General features: G+C 44.1%; 1 protein-coding gene across 1 annotated transcript in view; it reads left to right on the forward strand.

Annotated features, from left to right (window-relative positions):
- The window catches only part of LOC306663490 (putative selection and upkeep of intraepithelial T-cells protein 1 homolog), a gene marked incomplete at both ends in the record, with an annotated part of 31,192 nt that extends 11,908 nt beyond the window's left edge, over nucleotides 1-19,284 (forward strand). Inside the window, 4 exons of the mRNA XM_079143809.1 lie at nucleotides 13,329-13,577; nucleotides 15,569-15,850; nucleotides 18,999-19,112; nucleotides 19,265-19,284. Coding sequence (XP_078999935.1) covers nucleotides 13,329-13,577; nucleotides 15,569-15,850; nucleotides 18,999-19,112; nucleotides 19,265-19,284 — 665 coding nt within the window. The remainder of the gene's footprint in view (nucleotides 1-13,328; nucleotides 13,578-15,568; nucleotides 15,851-18,998; nucleotides 19,113-19,264) is intronic.
- Between the last annotated feature and the right edge of the window lie 1,306 nt (nucleotides 19,285-20,590).

Here is a 20,590-nt window from a genome sequence, read left to right on the forward strand (position 1 = left end):
AATGTTTGCTATATTAAACTAATAATAATTTAGGCACAATAATCATCAATTATTTAGAGTGTATTTATGTCATTTAGTTATCTGCAGACATTATCATGGACAATATTATATCTTTGTGGTTGCACAAACATATTAATTTTAAGATTGTCACACTGAATCATATTCATTGTGAATATCCCAGTTTATTAAATGGTTTGATTTTTAAAGGTCACATAAAGCATTTGCATATTCCTTGATGGCCTTTTCTATCATTGCTTCTAGATGAAGCATCAACAAAAAAACTCTGACTAATCCTCACCTTGATTTTTTTCTAATTAAGTTTTCAATTTCTCCCTTAATATTATTTTGCTTTATTATGTTTGGAAATACCAACCAAATATATCAGAATCAACTTTTAACTTTTTTTAAAGGCTCTGCATTTCCTGATATTATGTAATAAAATTTAAAAAGAAAATATATAAAACCATTGACGCATTTATCCACATTTTAATGATTTTTCTCACAATGTTTTTATGTTTATTTTTTTCTTGTCTCTTTCGGCCTTGTTATTATTTAGCGTTGTTGAGGTATAAAGGAAGCGTGAAACTTGTGTACACCCCAGCCGTACGAGGTGGTGCACAGACATTTAGAGCTGCCACCTCCTCTTGCTCTCCTGGCAGTTTGTCACTAACGTTCTTCTCTGTCTCTCCATGTGGTCCTGAGGTACAATCCACGTGAGTCTAGGTGACTCGGCTCTTTCTTGGCTTCCCCTGGCAGGAAATGCTTTCCCTCACTTCCCTTTGGGGTATCTGTCCCTGTGGATGGAGTGACTTCCTGTGGTTTGCCTCCAGCTGTGACGTACTTCCAGAAGCCTCCAGCCTCTCCACCTTTTCTCAGGAGAGGGTTGGGCCCACCTGCACTCAAATATCACTCAAAATGTAAACTATACAATTTAATTTAAATTTGCATGCACATACTGTAAGAACTCCCAAACACATAGAAAAAATGAATATGAAGCTAAACAGAAAACAATAGAGGTTATAAATTTTTCGTAATTGATCAAAAAACTGAGGTTACAATGGTTAAACAAATAATTTCTAATGTTCTTGAAAAACAGTACATTCAAATATAGTTCTGCATGTAGAACTGTTACAAGAATTGATCATATAAGAGTCAAAAGTAATGTGCAATGTTTCAGAGGTCTGAAACTCCAATCCTTTTGATTTTGGAATTCAAATAGGTAATCAGAGTGTCTCATGTGGCTGTAAATTATAAATTATTCTTCTGAATACCTTATGGGTCAAAATTGAAGAGTCTGCATACCAATCCTGTGCCATACGACCAAGGCACCACTGGACAGGAAAGTTAGAGGCCTCAGTGCACACAGGGAGGCATTTTAAACTTAAAATAGATGAATTACCTGTTGTTTTAGAAACAAAAGCCAGAGGGAAATACTGGACAATAACATGAGTCAATTATATTTTCTCTCATGTGCATCTATGCATATGTAACAATGAGTTCTGACATTTTGTATAATTATAACACATCAATAAAAATATGGGAAAAAGCAGCAAAATCAAAGAAAATAGACAAAATCAAATACAGTGTGGAGGATTAACAATGCCTGATAACGGTTCTTTGAAGCAATGATCCTTATGAATATCTGGTAAAATTGACCAAGAAATGAGAGAAAAAAAGATGCAAACAACCAACCATTTTCAGCAGTAAGAAAGGAACCTTGCTGGTGATGTCAAGCAATTAGATAGATCATTGCATAGACAATACGAGGATACTTGGTGATTCTAGGGTATGGGTATTGATTCTGGGATATATACATAAGCATATCTCTATACATATACATATATATGTATCAAATTATAATAACATTATTGTACATATATTTATTATTATTTATTAATAATATATTATAATTCAATATTATTGAATAATATATTATTCAATCTTTATTATTCAATATTATTCAATAATATTATTAATAAAATATTTATTATTCAATTAAAATTAAAAAGTAATAAAATTCTTTGATAAACCACAGTGTTGTATTGAATTTATCTAATGCATTAAATAACAAAAATTTTTAAGTCATACAGTATTTGCTATGCAATAATACACACAACAGCATTATTTACTATTGCTAAAAACTGAAGACAGCATATATATTCATCAACAATGGAACGTCTTAATGAATAATGACGTAGTTAGGCAATTTAATCCTACACATAAAAATCAATAAATCTGTGTACAACAGGGATCAACTGCAGGTGCCATGGTAGAGCCAGGGAAAGCACATCTCAAGAGACCACACACAGTGGCTGTGGACACACACACACTTGATTGGCATGGGGTGGGCTCCTAAGGTCGGGAATTCCAGGGCAGCAGATGCTCAGGCCACCTGTGCAGCTGCCCAGCGTCCTCCTCGGGAACTTGATTAGGAAGTTTCTCTTCCTCATCTTGAGAGTGATGTGAAGTCACAAGCTCCCAGAGGTCACACAGCTCTCCATTAGCCAAGTGGCAGTGCCTGGAACTCAGAGGGTGATGGAAATTCTCCCCTTTCCCTTCTCCACCTAAACACCAGAGTCCTGTCCATCAGCAGCCTCAACAAAGTCTTCAGTGGTCCTTTTCATGTTGTTTTCCAGAGCGGAAATGGATAAATGAAATACTCTCTAAACCAAAGAAAACATTGCTTATGTATAGAAATTCATTTGATTTATGGGTGTTGATTTTATATCCTCATATTTTGCTGAATTCATTTATTAGTTCTAAAAGTTTCCTGGGGGAATTTTTTGGATCTTCTAAATATGAATCATAGGGGGCAAATAGTCTAAGTTCTTCTTTTCCTATTTATATCACTTTAATTTCTTTGGTCTGTCTAATTGCTCTGGCCAGAGTTTCAAGGACAATATTGAATAGAATTGGTGAGAAATTAGGAAAACTATCCTATTCACAATTGCCTCAAAAAAAAAAAAAGCTTGGAAATCAACCTAACAAGAGAGGTGAAAGACCTCTGCAATGAAAACCTCAGAACACTAAAGAGAGAAATTGAAGAAGATCTAAGAAAATGGAAAGATCTCCCATGCTCTTGGATAAGCAGAATTAATATTGTCAAAATGGCCATACTACCAAAAGTGCTATACAGATTTAATGCATTTCCAATTAAAATCTCAATGACATTCTTCATAGAACTTGAAAAAGTAATCATGTAATTCATTTGGAAAAATAAGAGATCCAGAATAGCAAAAGGAATCCTTAGCAAGAAGAGTGAATCAGGAGGCATCACAATAGCAAACATTAAACTACACTACGGAGCAATAGTAAGAAAAGTGACATGGTATTGGCACCAGTGGAACAGAATAGAAGACACAGAGACAAACCTACATAAACACAGTTGTTGCATATTAGACAAAGGTGTCAAAAACATACAAAGGAGAAAAAAGATAGACTATTCAACAAATGGTGTTGGGAAAACTGGAAATCCATAGTTAACAAAATGAAATTAAACCTCTATCTCTCACCCAACTCAACTCAACTCAAGTGGATCAAGGACTTAGGCACTAAAACCGAGACCCTGCATCAAACAGAAGAAAAGTAGGCCCAAATCTCCACCATGTCAGCTTAGAACTGACTTCCTTAACAAGACTCCTGAAGTGCAAGAAGTAAAATCAAGAATCAATAAATGGATTCAAACTAAAAAGCTTTTCCTCAGCAAAGGAAACAATCCATGAGATGAAGAGAGAACCTACAGAGTGGGAGAAAATCATTACCACATGCCCCTCAGACATAGTACTAATTTCTAGGATATCTAAAGAACTCAAAAAACTTAACACCAAAAACACAAATAACCCAATCAATACATGGACTAAGAAACTGAACAGATACTTCACAGAAGAATATAATTGATCAACAAATATATGAAAAAATGTTTGTCATCTCTAGTAAAAGAAATGCAAATCAGAACTACTCTCAGATTTCATTTCACTCTAGTCAGAATGGCAATTTTCAAGAACACAAGCAACAATAAGTGCTGGCGAGGATGTGGAGAAAGGCACACTCGTACATTGCTGGTGGAACTACAAATTGATGCAGCCACTCTGGAAAGCAGTGTGGAGATTCCTCAGAAAACTTGGAATGGACCCACGATTTGACCCAGCTATCCACTCCTTGGTTTACACCCATAGGACTTAAAATCAGCATACAAAAGTGATACAGCCACATCAATGTTTATAACAGCTCAGTTCACAATAGCTAGATCGTGGAACCAACCTAGATGCCCTTTTATGACGAATGGATAAAGAAACTGTGGTATATATACACAATGTAATATTACTCTGCCTTAAAGAAGAGTGAAGTTACGGCGTTTGTGACGGTGTTTGCAGTAAATGGATTGAACTAGAGAATATCATGCTAATTGAAATTAGCCTATTCCCCCCAAAAGGCTGAATATTTCCTCTGATAAGCAGATACTGATCCATAGTGGGGGATGGGTAGGGAAGGATGAAGGAACTTTGGATTATGCAGAGGGGATTGGGGGAGGGGTGGGGCGTTGGGGATGGGAAGGATGGTAGAAGGAGACAGGTATTATCCATATACACATATGATTACACTACTGGTGTGACTCAGCACCATGTATAGCCAGAGGAATGAGAAGTTATGCTCCATTGTGTACAATGTGTCAAAATGTGTTCTGCTGTCATGTATAATTAATTAGAACAATTTTAAAAACTGAAAAAAAAAAAAAAAAGAAAAAGAAAAAGAAAAAGAGAAAACAGGCCAGGGTGGTGGCTAATGACATAATCCCAGCAGCTTGGGAGGCTGAGGAAGGAGCATTGCAAGTTCAAACCTAGGGAGCCCTGTCTCTCGAAATGAAATATAAAAAAGGCTGGGGATGTGGCCCAGTGGGCACGTGGCTCAGTGTTTTTGCCAGTTATGTTGTAGAGTTTCCACACAAAATAAGATGGAAATTGAAGTTGTTTGTCCATTTAGGGGGTGCACTTGCCAAAAGAAAATTCACCTTTTGCAGGAGGACATTTTTAGAAACGATTTTTTCTCAAAAGGCAATCATGTTTCATATTTCATATGTGATATTTACTTTTATTAAGAGTCTCACTTTCTTTATTAAAACAAATCTGAATTTCAGAGAGGAAGGATAATGCAGAACATAAGTAGCAAAATCAAAATTTGAACTCAGAGAAGATTTAATATCCTATTCTTTTCCTTTGTAACCTTAGGGTGTAATTAGACCCCATATGTGCTGATGCCAAGTGCCATCAATCATTTGTGCATGAATTTCCAGTGCAGCCATGTATGAGTACTTGGGCATAGGCATTGCATAGTCAGTTCACTACATTCTCCAGTGCACCTGCAGGTTTAAAGCCCATTCTAGGGGCACACGAAAATTTTATTTGCTGTATAATTGTTTCATAGTTGTGTATCTATGCATACACAATAGCTGCAAAGTTCAATAAACATATGTGTCTGAAATACCAGCATCCAATCAGCTTTCTGATTCTAAGACTATTTCATTTCCTCTGGAGTGCTCAGCCTCCAGAGATGGGGCTGAGTAGAGGCCAGGAGGCAGGAATAGAATGAAGCAGAGAAGAGCATTTGGCTTAAAGTCACTCAGCTCCTGTCCAAGTATTCTCTTTGCTTCCAACTTGGTCAAGACACTGAGGTGTCTGAGGGTCCTTGCTCTGAATTCAGTATGCAGCAGCTTCAGTGCCAACACACATTGCCCATTGAGTCAGAACAGGGCTCAGCAGCCAGTCCTCTCGTTTGCAGTCAATGATGGTTCACAAAAATGCCAGGAACACATTGCTTAAAAAGCACCAACTTCTCAATCAACTGTGCTGGGAAAACTGGATGTTCACCTGTCAGCCTGAAATGAGGTCCTCAAGTAGAAATTCTTCTCGGAATGAAGACTTAAACGTGAGACATCCAGCTACAAATTAGAAGAAAACATAAGAGAACTACTCCATGGTATTGTTTTTGGCAATGATTGTTTTTGGGGTGGGGCATTTAACTCAAAAGTAAAGGCGAGGCTCGAAACAAGAGACCAAAGAAATTATATTGAACTAAAAACTTGTGCATAAGAAAGAAACACATGGTGAAAAGAGAATGTTGAGAAAACACATGTTCAGGTTGGAGACCCATCTGTGAAGGCTTGGTCCCAGGGTGGCGGGGGTGGAGGAGCTGTGGGCTCACATGGGGTCCCCCAGGGCACAGGGAGCAGGTCCTTGGGCACTGTTGGCCTCCTCTCTGTCTCTGCTCTGGTTCAAGCCATGGCCATCTGCACTCCAACTGGGTGGTCCTCCTTGACTGCTCTCACCAGGAGCCAAATAAGTGCAGTCAATTGACCTTGGCCTTGGTCCCGGAACTGTCAGCTAGATGAGCCTGCCTCCTTGTAACCTCCTGCCTGGGCACTTCACTGTAGTAATCCCAGGTTGGCCAACTCCTTTCACATCCAAACGCACAGAGAACGAGTGCTGCGCTCCACCTTTCTGCATTAGGTATGTATCGGGTGTGCTTCAGCATGGGGTCCATGGCCCTGCCCATCTTTCTGCGTTTGAAGGGCAAGTCCACAGCTCAAAGTCCCCTCGCTCCTTGGTTTCGTTTTCCACCATGGGTGGAGTCGCCTCTAGCTCTCGCTGACAGGCCTGTCATCAGTACCTCTGGAGAGGCGTGGTATGAGCCAGACGTCAGAGCTGCCGGGTGGCCCTGAGAGGACGGGGTTCACTGTCAGACAGAGGCATCACCTGGGATGCAGCTCTTGCATGCAGGCCTCAGGACCCTCCTGCTCTCCCTCCTGCTTACCTGGCCAGGTGCAGGTGAGTGGCAAGGGGGCCGTCTGTGCTGTGTCCTGGACGGTAGCCTGGAGAGTACTTCATTCAGCAGAGCGTGGCCGGGGCTTTGGCACACACGTTCCTCTGCTTGGACACCGGGACTGTCCTCATTTCAGTCTGTCTTCTGTTTTCCTATGCCTTCTACCTTTTCTGCTTTGCCTTAATTTTGATTTCCAACTGATGCACTGTGACTCTACTTCTTTAGGAGGTACAGAGCCATGTTTTAATAGGGTGTACGTGTGCGAGGCAATGGTGATGCAGAGATAGTCTTTATCTCAGGCACCGTGTCTTCGTGAGGATGTTCAGAATGTCTTCCCAGTGGTCTTAAACCAGGCCCTGCAACACTGCCCAGCGTGCTCTGCCCACTGTGCAGCAGAACAGGAAACTCATTCTCCCTAATTCGTGCTTGCCTGGCAGTGTCTCCCAGCCTCTCAGTCCCCGTGGTCCCCTGTAGTCCCCAGGTGCAGCCAAAGCCCACTCTGCCCCACATTGCCCTGAGGCCATCTCCTCACACCCTCAGAGTGCCATGCTGTGGGTCCGTGGTCCTGTGCCCTGGCTCCCTCACTGCAGGCTGTCTCTTGCTTCATTGTGGAGCGTGTCACACTGGTGCAGCTGCTTTGGGTGTCTACGTAATGACACTGTGGAAAAGGTGTCCCCTTCCCCCTCCCCTCCCACTCCCCCTCCTCCCTCCCTCCCCCTCCTTCTGGAAAAAGCAAGGATTTTGAGGGACACTGAGGCTGGTCCCACACGGAGGCCACTGCAGCCGCAAACGCAAGGTGGGGCTGCCCTCCCAGGCTGGTCATCCCCTTTGGTTGAATACTTGGTGTCAGGATTCCTGGATAGTAGGGAAAGGATCTCACTCAATGCCCAGGCTGGCCTGGAACTGCCATCCTCTGGCTTCAGCCTCTAAGTAGCTGGCTGAATCCACCTCTAAAACTTAATTCATGCCAGGCGTGGTGGCGCCCACCTGTAATCCCAGCAACTTGGGAGGCTGAGGCCAGAGGATCACGAGTTCAACCAGTCTCAGCAACTTATTGAGACCCTATGCAACTTAGTGAGACCCGTCTTAAAATAAAACATAAAAAGGACTGGGGATAAGCATGCTTGGGTTTAATCCCTGGTAAAAACAAATGAACAAATAAAAAGTATTACTTTCAATATGAAAAACTGTATATTCACAAAGATTCTATGGAGTTGAATCACCTGAGGTCACATGCAATTGGCAATGTCAAAATAAGGTTTAAAAGTATTCAACTTAAATGGAAAGTTATATAAGAAGGTGAAATATCAATACATCTTTCCAGAGAAAATCCTGTTAATTTTAATGAAATACATGGTATCAAATGCCAAGATAAATTTCATTCATTGTCAGCAAATAAAAGAGATAATTTTAAAGTATAAAATTAACTTTTGAATAAATTCATTCTGGTTGACATCTAAAATTGTAATATTTATTGTGTTCAATATTTTAAAATATATACATCCCTGCATAGGTTACGTATATAGGCTGAAGTGGCTAAATCAAGCTAATTTAGATAAGAATTAAGCCACATGCTCATTGCATTTTGAGATGAAGATAAGTACACAGTACATTGCTGTTAACTGGGGCCACCAGGTTGTATAGCAGATCTCCTGAGCTGATTTCTCCTGTGCAACCAAAGCTGCCTCCTTTGACCAATGCCTCTGAAGCCTCTGAACTCAGCCCCTGGAGACCAATATTCTACTCTGGGTTTTCATGGGCTCCACTTCTTTGTGGTCCACATATAAGTCAGAGTCTGTGGCCAATTTCTTTCATGTTCTGGATTATTTCACTTGTGATAACATCTTCCAAGTTCTTCACGTTGTTGGGAATGAAAGACTTTCCTTTCTTAAAGAAAAGACTCAGTTTTCCCTCGTGTGTTGACACCATTCACGAATGGGCACTGAGTTGGAGTGCATTGCGGACCCTGTGGGACATCGGTTATGGAGGGACTTCAGGTATCTGTCGGACCATGGCTTTAGCTTCCCCGACTGTTGTGCAACTGGAGTCAAGAGTGCAGAATGGCGTGGCAGGAGTCACGTGACAGCTCCAGTTTTGGTTTTCTGGGCACTTCCGTCTTGTTCTTCGGCGTCTGGTTGTCCTCATTTATTGAAAAGACTGTTTTTTCCTCATGGTGTGTTGTAGGGAGCTTTGTGAAGACTCAAGGGCCTGCAGCTGTGTTCTTTTGTTTTGTGAACTTTTGTTCTGTCCTACTGGTCAGCCCGTGTGATGTGACGCCAGTCCTGTGCTGCGGTGTCGACGTTAGCTCTGTAATATAGCTTGATATTTGGCTCTGTGATTCTGCTAGCTTTCTTCTCTTCTGCTCATGAGTGCTTTGGCTCTTTGGGGTCTTTGTGGTTTTATATGAATCTTAGTATCTTTTTTCCATTTTTGTGGAAAGTGACATTGAAATCTTAATATCGACTGTCCTGAATCTGTGGATTACTCAGGGAACTATGGATGTTTTGAGAGCGCTCCAATGGATGGACTAGAGGCCATCATGTGAAGCAAAATAAAGTCAAACGCAGAAGGTGAAGGGTCAAGCTTCCTCTCATAGTGGAAGCTAGAGAGGAAGGGGAAAGAAAGGTGGGGCTGGATCTCCCCAAAATCAAAGGAAGAGCCACAGAGCAAAGGAACCCAGGGGGAAGGCGGGAGGGAGAGGAAAGTGCTGGGGAGGGATGTGGCCACATGGTGTTGTCATATTGTGCACCTGTGCGAGCACATAACAACACATCCCCGGTATGGACCCCTACAGTGCACCAACAAAAACTGTGGGAAGAAAAAGAACCCATAGGACAAGTAAGAGTGGTTTCTAACCCACCGACACAGGATTTTATTTAAGAGCTTTATGGTTCTACATGTAGCTAGGTTCATGCCCACAGGCTCACACATGCCTGGAAGTGGGTTGAGGTTCGTGACCCCATCCTTTCTCTCCCACCCTCCCCTCTCCCATTCTCCTTCCTCTACTCTGCTAGACTTCCTTTAGCTCACCTGTTAACTTATATTTGATTTGCTTTTTGTTATTCCACCCTCCTCTCCCCTTTTTGTATCGTCCAGCTTGCACCCATGAGAAAAAACGTTCCACCTTGAATCTCTGAGTCCAGCTTATTTCACTCAGCATGCTGTCCTCCATTTCCATCCACTTACTGGCAAATGCCTTAATTTCATTCTTTTTAACGGTTAAGTAGAACTCCATTGTGTGTATATACCGCCATGTCTCAATTCAGTCATCTATTGATGGGCATCTGGGTTGATTCCATAATTACTATAAACATTTATTGGTTGCTATAAACATTTATGTCTTTTCTTTGTGTGTGTGTTTCAATTTCTTCCATCATTTTTTGTGGTTTTGATATGCTCATATTTCACTTCCTTAGTAAATTTGCCCTTAAGAATTTTATTTTAATTTTATACTACTAAAAATAAGATTACTTTCTTTATGTATTTTCGACAGTTTGCTGTTGAGAGTCTGTTTGGATACACTCAGTTGCATAAACTTTTGCAAGATCTTGCTAATTTATGGGAAATTCCAGCCCAAAATGTGACATTTGCCAAGAGTTTCAAATATTGCTGGAAGTCTCCCACAAGCTCTTGCTGATCCAGAAACAGTTTGGCAGTTCCGTGGCCCCTGAACTGTGAGTCTCCTAGGCCATGCGATGACCACACCCCGGCCCAGTCAATGCTGCTCTTCCTGGGGGGCGTGGCTGGTCCTCTTCTGGGGTGCTGCAATGACCACAGTGCAGCCCAAGTTCCATGCAATCTCAAAGGTTAATTGTGCCACAGGACTGTCCCCTACATAATAGGCAAGACGTGTCCCACACCCATCCCCATGCACCCTGCCCAGGTCAGAGGCCTCTGCCTTTTATAGATTAACTATCATAGCATCCAGGTGAGCGTCACGTAGGAAGCCAAGCAGCCTGGGGGGACTCAGAATTGTGGAAACATGGCTTTGGGGCCCAGGGATGTGCTTTGGGGGAATGGGAAGGGGGTTTCCTGGCTCAGTATGCCGAGGGGCCTCAGTCCTAAGGCAGGATGCTCGGCCCGTGTCGGTTTCAGGTGCTTGAGGAGGGTGCTGTTCTTGTGGGGCTTCTCAGCCCTCTGAGCTCTGTGTGCAGCTTGGAGTGCGTGGCACTGCTCTCCTTCCTTCACCCAGCTGTTTTCTTCCTAGGCTGCATCACAGCCTCGGACCAGAACCCCACTCCTGGGGCAAACGGCTCACTCCAGGTCTGTAAGGCTGGCTCTGCAGGCGAGGAATCCAGGCCGCCCGTCCTTCACTCTCATCAGATGCTTCCCAAAGTAGTGGGTACCTTAACTCCACCCAGAGGGCCTCACCTTGCTCACTAAGAAGAAAAGGCATCAACTATATAGAAAGGGGAAATTTCACATTAATACCAGAAGCTTCCCACCATGTTTACAAGAAAAGTTTAAAAGTGAAGCCTGGAAATTGTGAGTTGGCACTCAGTAGACAAGGGTTTGCCTGCACACTGGAAGCCATAGAGAAAATATGATGATCACATCTGATCATGTAACAGGGAAATAAATAAAAACGCAATCTCCAGCAATCTCAAAGCTTCTCTCTAAAAACACAGAAAAGTATTCAGTCAGACTGCAACGAGTCTCTCAGGCAACAGACTGGGGAGACTGACTGTAACACCATAAATTCTCTGACATAACACCAACGCAGAAGGAAATCCGTCCCCTTGTTCAGTCAGGCTGACATGGCGCAGGAATCTCATGTTCTCCAACAAGAAGGCCACTCTCCTCAGGGGGCATGTGACAGCACCTGGTCCTACACCTTATTCATCTCAGGTTCCCTGGCAAGCTGGCTGCCGCCTGTGCTCCCCGCCTGCAGAGTTGCTCCTTACTCCCGACAGTCACTGACCAGGAGCAGGGCCCAGGCCTCCCGCCCTGCTCACCCCCAGGCCTGGTCTCAGGACCCATGCTGTCAAAGTGCCAGGAGGCCCAGGCAGTTTTAAACACAGTCACACTCCCGCCAAAGAGAAAGGGAAGGGGTTCACATTGCCAGAATTCTTAAGGTAATGCTCTTAGGAAAGGGAGGGAGGAAAGGTCACTTTCGATTTTGCCACCAGCAGATCAAACATTATCTGGACCTTTGTAAACGTATTTACCCTTTCACTCCTCATAATGCCTAAGCTAAGAGATAAGCTGTGGTGATGTCTGAGGATGTGACGATGTCTCAAAATGTTTATGTACAAATGCTTTTACAACTATTCTCTAAAATACAATAATATTGTACGTCATGTTCCCTTTTTTAAAATGTAATCTATATATTTGAAGAAGGCATTTTGAATCCTCCTTTAAAATCCATTTTCCTGTATTTTAATTTTCACAAAATTTTTGGCTTTTTTTATTTATTATTGTAAACAAATGGGATACATGTTGTTTCTCTGGTTGTACATGAAGTAAGGATACCATTCGTGTAATCATACATTTACACAGGGTAATGGTGTTTGATTTATTCTGTTATTTTTTCCTTCCTCCCACCCTTCCCACCCCTCTTTTCCCGCTATACAGTCCCTCCTTCCTCCATTCTTGCCCTCCTCCCAATGAATACAAATATATGAAACATTTCTAAATTTGTCCTAGATTTTTTTAATGCACCGTTAAAAACAAAAATAAAAAAAGAGAAACTGGAGGAATTATACCCCTCTCTTAGTAGTAGATAAATGAGCTTCAACATTGAGGAAAATTGAGATTATGGAACCAGAAGAACATAATCTAAAACAACAAATTTGGTGGAGTTAAGAACCTAGAGGAACTAATTACAAAGTCTTCCTTGGGATAGGAATCCAATTAGACATGTGCATGAGGGTATATTGTGACTGAGATAAAGATTCGCAAACTTGTTTTGCAAACTTGATTTGCAAACTTGGAATTTGGACTCGGTGCGTTCCCTTTTTCTTAACACCAAACCATTGTGTTTTGGGGTTCACAGTACACGTCATTGTATATACTGCATGTCCTATATTGAGCAATACGAGGTTGAAACAGAAACTCTTGCATTGTGGTAACTAGAACATTCTCTGAGGCTTGCTCATTACACAGCTGGGGCAAGTCCTGAAGCACTCACTGACTCAGTTTGCTGCCATGTAAAATGAGGACAATGCCCTGTAACATTTGCAGGTTCTGTGAGGCAGCAAGTGATGCACAGGAATTTGGATTCAGTTCCTAGCCAAGGGGAAGCACGCTTGCCATAGGGACCATGGCTGTGCAGCCTGTCCTCCCATCTGGGTTACCTCCTTTACCCACCTTGATCATTAGCCGTGTGTATCTGAGCTGGCCCGCTGCTCCCATCAGACCCCACAGCCACGCCTGCCACCCTCGCCACGATGCTGTATCTTCCTTCTCTCCAGGGCAATTCCAGGTCATGGGACCTCGCTCACCAGTCATCGCCATGGTGGGAGGCAGAGGCCGTGTTCCCCTGCCACCTCAGCCCCTCCACGGATGCCCAGCACATGAGGTCAGGTGGTTCCACAGCAACGACTCGGGCCTGGTGCACTACTACAGGGACTCCCAGGACTACCTGGAGCAGCAGCGGCCTGAGTACCGCGGGAGGACGGAACTCCTGAGGGAGAACATCACCAGCGGGCAGGTGGCCCTGAGGCTCCGCCCCATCCGCCCTGCAGATGGAGGGGACTACAGGTGTTTATTTGTAAGCTCCACCTACCACAATGAAGCACAGTTCCATGTGGAGGTCACAGGTGAGCCTCTGGAGTGGAAGCGGATTCAGCTTGTATTATTGTGCTGTTTTATCCAGGGTCAGATAGATGCCATCGTGTATGTACAGAGTTTGGTGAACCTGCGCCAATACTATACACATAATGCCAAGAGTGTGAGAGAAGTGAGGCTCTGTCTTCATCTTCTTTAGGTTTTAACAGGAGTGTATTCACATCTCTTCATGGTCAACAGAATTCAAGGGGGGAAAAGAGGGATTCCATCAAGCCTCATTTCTGACACGCCCCAGAAGCCCATAGCCTGGCTTTCAAACCAAGAGGAGCTGGAGAAAGGAGCAGGGAGACTCTGCAGCCCTCCCCAAGACCTGGGCTCCGTGCCCCTTGCTCCCATCCGCACTGGGCGCCATCCTGGCAGGTCTGAAGCGGAGTTTACTTGGGTCCGCACAGGTGCATGCCCTTCTGTATCACTTCTGCCCAGGTATGAGCCCCAGGAAAGTGTCCATAACGAATTACCCGAACAAACTTGCTTGAAGTGACCAAAATTGTTTATTCATTATGCTTTATTTACATTTCTGGAGGCCTTCAGTTCACATCGAGGGGTTGGGGTCATGCCCCCTCTTGTCCAGCTCTTGGCCCCCACTGTCCCTTGGCTTCTAGCTTCACCACCCAATCTCAAGCCCCAATCTGCATGACTGACGTCTCTGTGTCACTGGGTCCAGTTTTTTCCTCCTGTTAAAAAGTCTCCAGTTACAACACCCCATTTGTGTACAATGAATCAAAATGCAGTCTATAAAAAATTAAAAAATAAAAAATAAAATAAATAAATAAAATCTCCAGTCATATGGGATCAAGATCCACCATAACCCAGTTTAACCTAGCTTTTGCCAATTATATCTGCAAAGTTCATATTTCCAAATAATGTCACATTCACATCCCAAAGTCAGGTTGAGGACTTGAGCATGTTGTCTTCATAAGAGGTAGAATTCTATTCACAACAGGGTGCGTTGACCTCAGTAAATTCATTTGTATTTTGTCATCTGTGTGAGCTGAGATTCAGATCATTCGCTGACCTACAAACCGAGTGTCCCTTCGCAGTTTCCTACCTCAATGCAGGGGTGACAGAGCACAGGTCTGCGGCAGTGGCTGACCCTCAGCGGGTCCATGGGCTTCATCTTGACTTGCGTCCACCCATGGCAGGGACTCCATCTTTCCCACCACGGATGATTCCAAGTCTCCCTGTGCTGTAGCCCTAGGGGAGAGGAAGCGGAGGAGTGTGCTCCTCCTTAGAAACAGTCCAGAGCACACACGGTTGGCACTCAGCCCCTGTGGGAAGCTTCAGGCCACTCCGAGCTCCAAGGGGGCTGGGGCACATGGCCTCCTGAGTGGCTCCTGCCACAGCTGAGACTTGCATTGCCCCAGGTGTGTGCCTTCCAGAGCAGTGGCTGCTGGGGGCAAACTGCTTTTCACATTTAAACTTAATTGACACTATGCGAAATGCAAGTCAGTTCCTCAGGTGAGACAAGCCCATTCAGGTGCTTTGCAGCCACGTGCCCCAAGGGTGTTGGGACAGGCTGATTGATGGATGGCCCTGACAATGTCTCGGGAAGCATAGCAGTGAGCTCCCCTGAGAAGGAGCGAGGATGGAGGCTTGGAGGCCAGATGTGGGACTCCCTCTTGGTCCTCAGCACCACCGAGGACGACTTCACAGGCTGCTCCTGGGTTGATAACATGTTTAGTATCCAATTTTCAAAATAAATGGATAAAATGTTTAGTATGGTTTCAAAGGGTGGAGAGGAAAAATAACACAGCTGCTTTTTCCCGTGCCCACACGTGAAACGTGGACACGGTTGATTTACTTTAATCCCCCCTGAAGTCCTTTGTGGTCGGTATTTATTCATTGATTCATTGATAGATTTGAGCCCCATCCCCAGTGTGCAGACTGACCAGCCGACCTAAGTTCCCACCCACTGGACATGGCTCTGACCTGAGGAAGCCGTCTGCCTCTCTTCACTTTCCAGGCTCAGGTTCGACGCCTCGCATTCATATTGAACATGATGATGCCGCCGGCCTGAAGCTGACCTGCACCTCCACAGGGTGGTACCCGGAGCCCGAGGTGCACTGGGGGGACTCTCTGGAGCAGCACCTGGCCCCCACCTCAGAAACAAAGACAACAGATGAAGTTGGCTTGTTCCATGTGCAAACGTCCATCACACTGGACAGGAGCTGGAGGGCAAACGTGTCCTGCTTTATCAGGAACCCCGTCCTCAGCACACAGAAGGGAGTCCACATCTCCGTAGCAGGTCAGTCCCCTCTGGGTCACACACTTGAGGTCTGGCCATTCAGAGAGAGGGTGTGGCTAGCAAAGACCTGCTGTAGACAACCCAGAAAGACAAGGCCATTCAGCAGTCTGCAACTCCTCCCATGCAGAGAGCTGGGGAGATGCATCTTCCGTCCTGTTTTACATTTCTCTCCATGGCAAAGAAATGCCATTGGTTTAGTTTACAAAAACAAGAATGCCAGGGCTGGGGAGATAGCTCAGTGGGTAGAGTGCTTGCCTCTCAAGCACAAGGCCCTGAGTTCGATTCCCCAGCACCGCAAAAAAAAAAAAAAGAATGCCTGCCTATGCAGGGGCGTTCAGAGTGTGATGCAGCATTGCAGGACACTGGCAATGCTGTCCTCTAACCACCTCGCTCCACCGCCAGGGGAAACCACTGCCAACAGCTGCCGTCCAGTAGGCATCTGATGAGTTCAGTGGGATCCGGGCTGTGAGGCTTTCCAGCTTTGCAGGCTTGGTGAGAGTGACCTTCCTGTTCCCAGTGCCCAGGTGTTAGGTGGAAGTAATCAAAGGGTCCACCCTGTGAAGTGTGAAGAGGATTAGCTGATGCGATCCATGCTATGCTCACCCACAGCAATGTTCAGGCATGAGGTTTGCCCAGATGGTTCCTGCAAAATCCTTTAATTGAGAACGTCTGTATTTGAGGCCTTGCGGTCTGCAGATGGGGCTCCTGAGGTCTCTGCTGCTTTGGCACCGCTTCTGCTACCTCCTCTCCGCCCACCTGCAGGTCCTCATCAGGGCTCTGCAGTCCACCTGTTCCCTCTTCCTCCCATAACAAGCTGTGTGCCACTTGTGCAGGTCCTGACCCTGGTGTCCTCCCTTTGGGGAGCCACCCCTGAGGTGCTCACTCACCTGTGTGTGATTTTGGTCATTGTGGGAGTGTACGCCCACGGAAGACACCGCAGCTCGCTTTCATATCCCTCTTCTTTAGCAAAGGACTAAGTCACAATATATTGTGGGGCAATTGACAAAGGAGCGTTTGCATGAACTTTTGGTCAACACTGTTTTGTGCTTAGTTTGGGAAGTCACAATTGTTTGAAAAGCTAGAACTTGAAGTTGGAAGCATGAAAAAGACAAGCACTAAAGTCAGAGAAGTCAATTATGTCTTTAAAAAATATTAATCTTAAAAACAAATTCAGAGGAGAGCAAATGGATGGAGCCTCCTCCTTAGAATCATACGGTGGAGAAAGGAACGGACCTTTAACAGGAAACCATGAGCTGGGGCTGAGAACAGCACAAACTATAGTCATGCAGTTTTCAAAAACTAAAATGCAGAAGATGAAAAAGAAAAATAATATAGTTCTTCATATTTATATTTTGAAAGCAATTAATGTATAAGTAATAGCTTCACAGTTGATTAACATAAGCTTTTGCTAAGATTTTGGATAAAGGTAATCCATCAGCAAAAGTGTCCTTAAGGCCTGTTTTTTCAAATTTGTTCCAATAAGTTGTACATGACCATAGAATGCATTTATGCATTTTGATAAATCATACATAAGTGGAGTATAATTTCTCATTTTTCTGATTGTACCCATTGTAGGATCACTGTTTTGAACCAATGTTATTAAGTAAAAGGTGTTGGCAGTAAAGGTCCAGTCTGTAAGTTAGGATAGGTCACTTTTCAATATGCATAGCATTGTAAAGTGATTGCCACAATCAAGCTAATTAACATTTTCATTGACTCGCATATTCATCACCTTTGTGTATTTCTGGGGAGAACATTAGTGATGTACTCCCTATGGAATTCCAAGTACACAGTGCATTGTTATTGATCATAGTCCCTGAGTGAGTGTCCTCAACGCCTCTTTTGAACCAACATTGTTGAAATATTTGCACAATAGTCACTGCAGGCTATTTGAATTGCTGGCCATGGACATCCCAGAAGAGGCCCTAAGGAGAAGTAGACTTCTGTGCCTAGACCCTTTACCAGAAAACCCATTTGACTTGTTATCCCACACCATCACAATCCCTCCCGTAATCTCAGAGAAGCTCCCAGGACTCTGCGTTGTCTTTAGGAGCACGAGTATGTATATGTAACAATTGCATAGAGAGGACTTGTGACAAAGTCCCTTAGGATGATCTAGTAGATAGAGAGGGAGAAGTGGACGGAAGGAGAAATGTGTTGCTTTTGAGGATATTACTTATTACAAAATAATTCCAAGTCACAAAAACAGGGATGCTAATGTTAGCTAAATAATTATGGAAAGGTTGGTCAATGGGTACAAAGTCAGAAAGAAGGAATTTGTCTCCATGTTCTATTGTCCAGTAGAGATGATAGATAATGATGATAGTTCAAAAAAGGTTTTTAAAAAGAACAATTCACATGATAAAAACCTTTGTATTTGATTTTTAATATTTTCTACACTTAGAATAATTGTTAAAGAACACGAATAGCTTTCAAAATTGAAACAAAGTTTATTTTTTTATCATAAAATATTTCAAAATGAAGTAAAGAGAATATAGAAAACCATATATCCCATATTTGCTTCATTTAAAATAAATTCTGTTTTAATAAATCAATCATTACAGGTGCAGATGAAAAGTTAAAGGAAGAGTTTTTGTATGTTTTCACCCAAAAGAAATACTATTTGAAGAGATACAAATGTCAACCCAACTTGAACACTATACAATGTATACGTGTTCCAAAACATCACAAGACCACAAAATGTACACATTTGTATGTGTCAGTTTTAAAAAGTTGCTGAGTACATAGGCATCTGATGAATTGGTTTTGTATCTTCAACAGTTTTTAACATTTTTTATGACTTTTAAATTAAATCCTCTGGAGGCAGCAGGGCAGCAGGAATCTCTTCAGGTTTCCTGATTCCTCAGGATTACCAGGAGGGGCAACCAGACTGGGAAACTCTGCCCTTCCTGACAGTGTCCCAGAGGACTCCTGGGGAACCATCTGCAGCCAGCTGGCTGTGGTCTCTCTCCAGGACCTGAGAGAGGTGTGGGCTGGCTGTGGTCTCCCAGGACCTGAGAGAGGTGGGGGCTGGCTGTGGTCTCCCAGGACCTGAGAGAGGTGGGGGCTGGCTGTGGTCTCCCAGGACCTGAGAGAGGTGGGGGCTGGCTGCGGTATCGGGACCTGAGACAGGCGCCCTGTTTTTCAGAGGCCGTGTTCCCCAGCTCCTGCACCTGGATGGTGGTGCTGGCTGTGCTTGTCTCCGTCCTGGTCCTCATTGCAGCAGTCGTTGCTGTGCTCCTGCTCACCAGGAAAGACAAAGGTGAGTGGGTACTGACCGAAGGACTGCTTGTGGAAGATGTGCAAAACAGTCAGGAGCAGATGAGAGGTGGTCTTCAGAATTAAAACGGAGAAAGAGTGACCTGAACAGGGAAAAGAATTTGTCTTCACACTTCTGGCCTGCATCTTTCTCAGAGGACAGGTTTTCTGGTTGAGGCAGCTACCTCATCAAGAGAAAGATATGCATGTTTGTGGGCTTCTTTTCAGATCTTAAACAGGTGCATTTAGGAACTGGAACCCCCTGTGTGTGTATGTATGTATGTACTATCTATCTATGTATCTATCTATGTATCTATGTATCTATGTATCTATCTATCTATCTATCTATCTATCTATCTATCTATCTATCTATCTATCTATCTATCCATCCATCCATCAGCTCTCCATCTGTCTATCCATCTGTCCAGAGATGACCAAAGGCTGTGGCACTTTCTCCTAGCAGAACTCCTTGGTCAGCTCTAGGCCATCTTCTCCTGTCCTCAGAGTGCAGGTGTTTCCTACCTTAAAAGGTGCATTCTGGACCAGGCTCAGATGACTCCTCTGTGAACACAGTCCCAGGGATTTTGACAGATTTAAACTGCACCCAGGCCAGGGCTGCCTGCGCCTACCTCTTCCCAGCTGCCCAAGGAAGCATCTCCTGAGAGATTCATTTCCGGGCCCTGGATTTTCACTCCAGATGGGCAGTTCTGGGTTGAAGCCCACTCTGGGACACCTGGGTAGCCCAGAGAACTGTCCAGGATGGACGCCATTTGCACATGTGGTGTCAGCAGTGCTGGGCAGTGAAGAGGAAATGCTTCTCTGCAACAGAACCACTCCTGGGGCCTGGGAGGCTGCTGGGCTTTACCTGTCTGGCCTCCCAGCGTGGAAGGATTCCCTCCGTCAGCGTCAGTCCAGTGACGTAGCCCGCCCTGTGCATCCCTCCCATAGGACCAGGGTGTGTCTCGCTGAGAGTTCTCTGGGGACGGATGCTCCCCCAGGCCAGTACCCTGAGAGCCGTCTACACAATTCACCTCCCCAACTCCTGCAAGGCCAGTAGTCAGAGAAGGCGAACAGAAACCAAGGTGTGGGGGACCCCAGCCCTGACCTCATGCCAAGGCAGCCTCCAGCCCTGCGGGGACGTGGGCACACCCCCACGGGGCACACCCGGCCTCTGATGTCACTAGTGTGTGACCCTAAGAAGACGGGGTGTCTAATGTGGAGACATTGTCTAAGGACCAAAAAATAGTATTTGGAGGGTAGAACATAATACAATAGCAAAATATCAGAAATATTGGGTATTGAGCAAAGAATTCGACAACTTGGCTGATTATTTGGAAAATTTTTCAAAATGTATTATTGTGAGGTCACTAATCATCATTTATCCAAAACATCCCATTCAAATTACAGTCTTCACCTTTTCCCTTTTGTATTGTTTTATTTTTAGTCAATAACTATATTAGCTTGAACTGACTACGAAAAAAT

The sequence above is a fragment of the Sciurus vulgaris genome (genome assembly GCF_902686455.1).
Source record: "Sciurus vulgaris genome assembly, chromosome: 6".
NCBI lineage: Eukaryota > Metazoa > Chordata > Mammalia > Rodentia > Sciuridae > Sciurus > Sciurus vulgaris.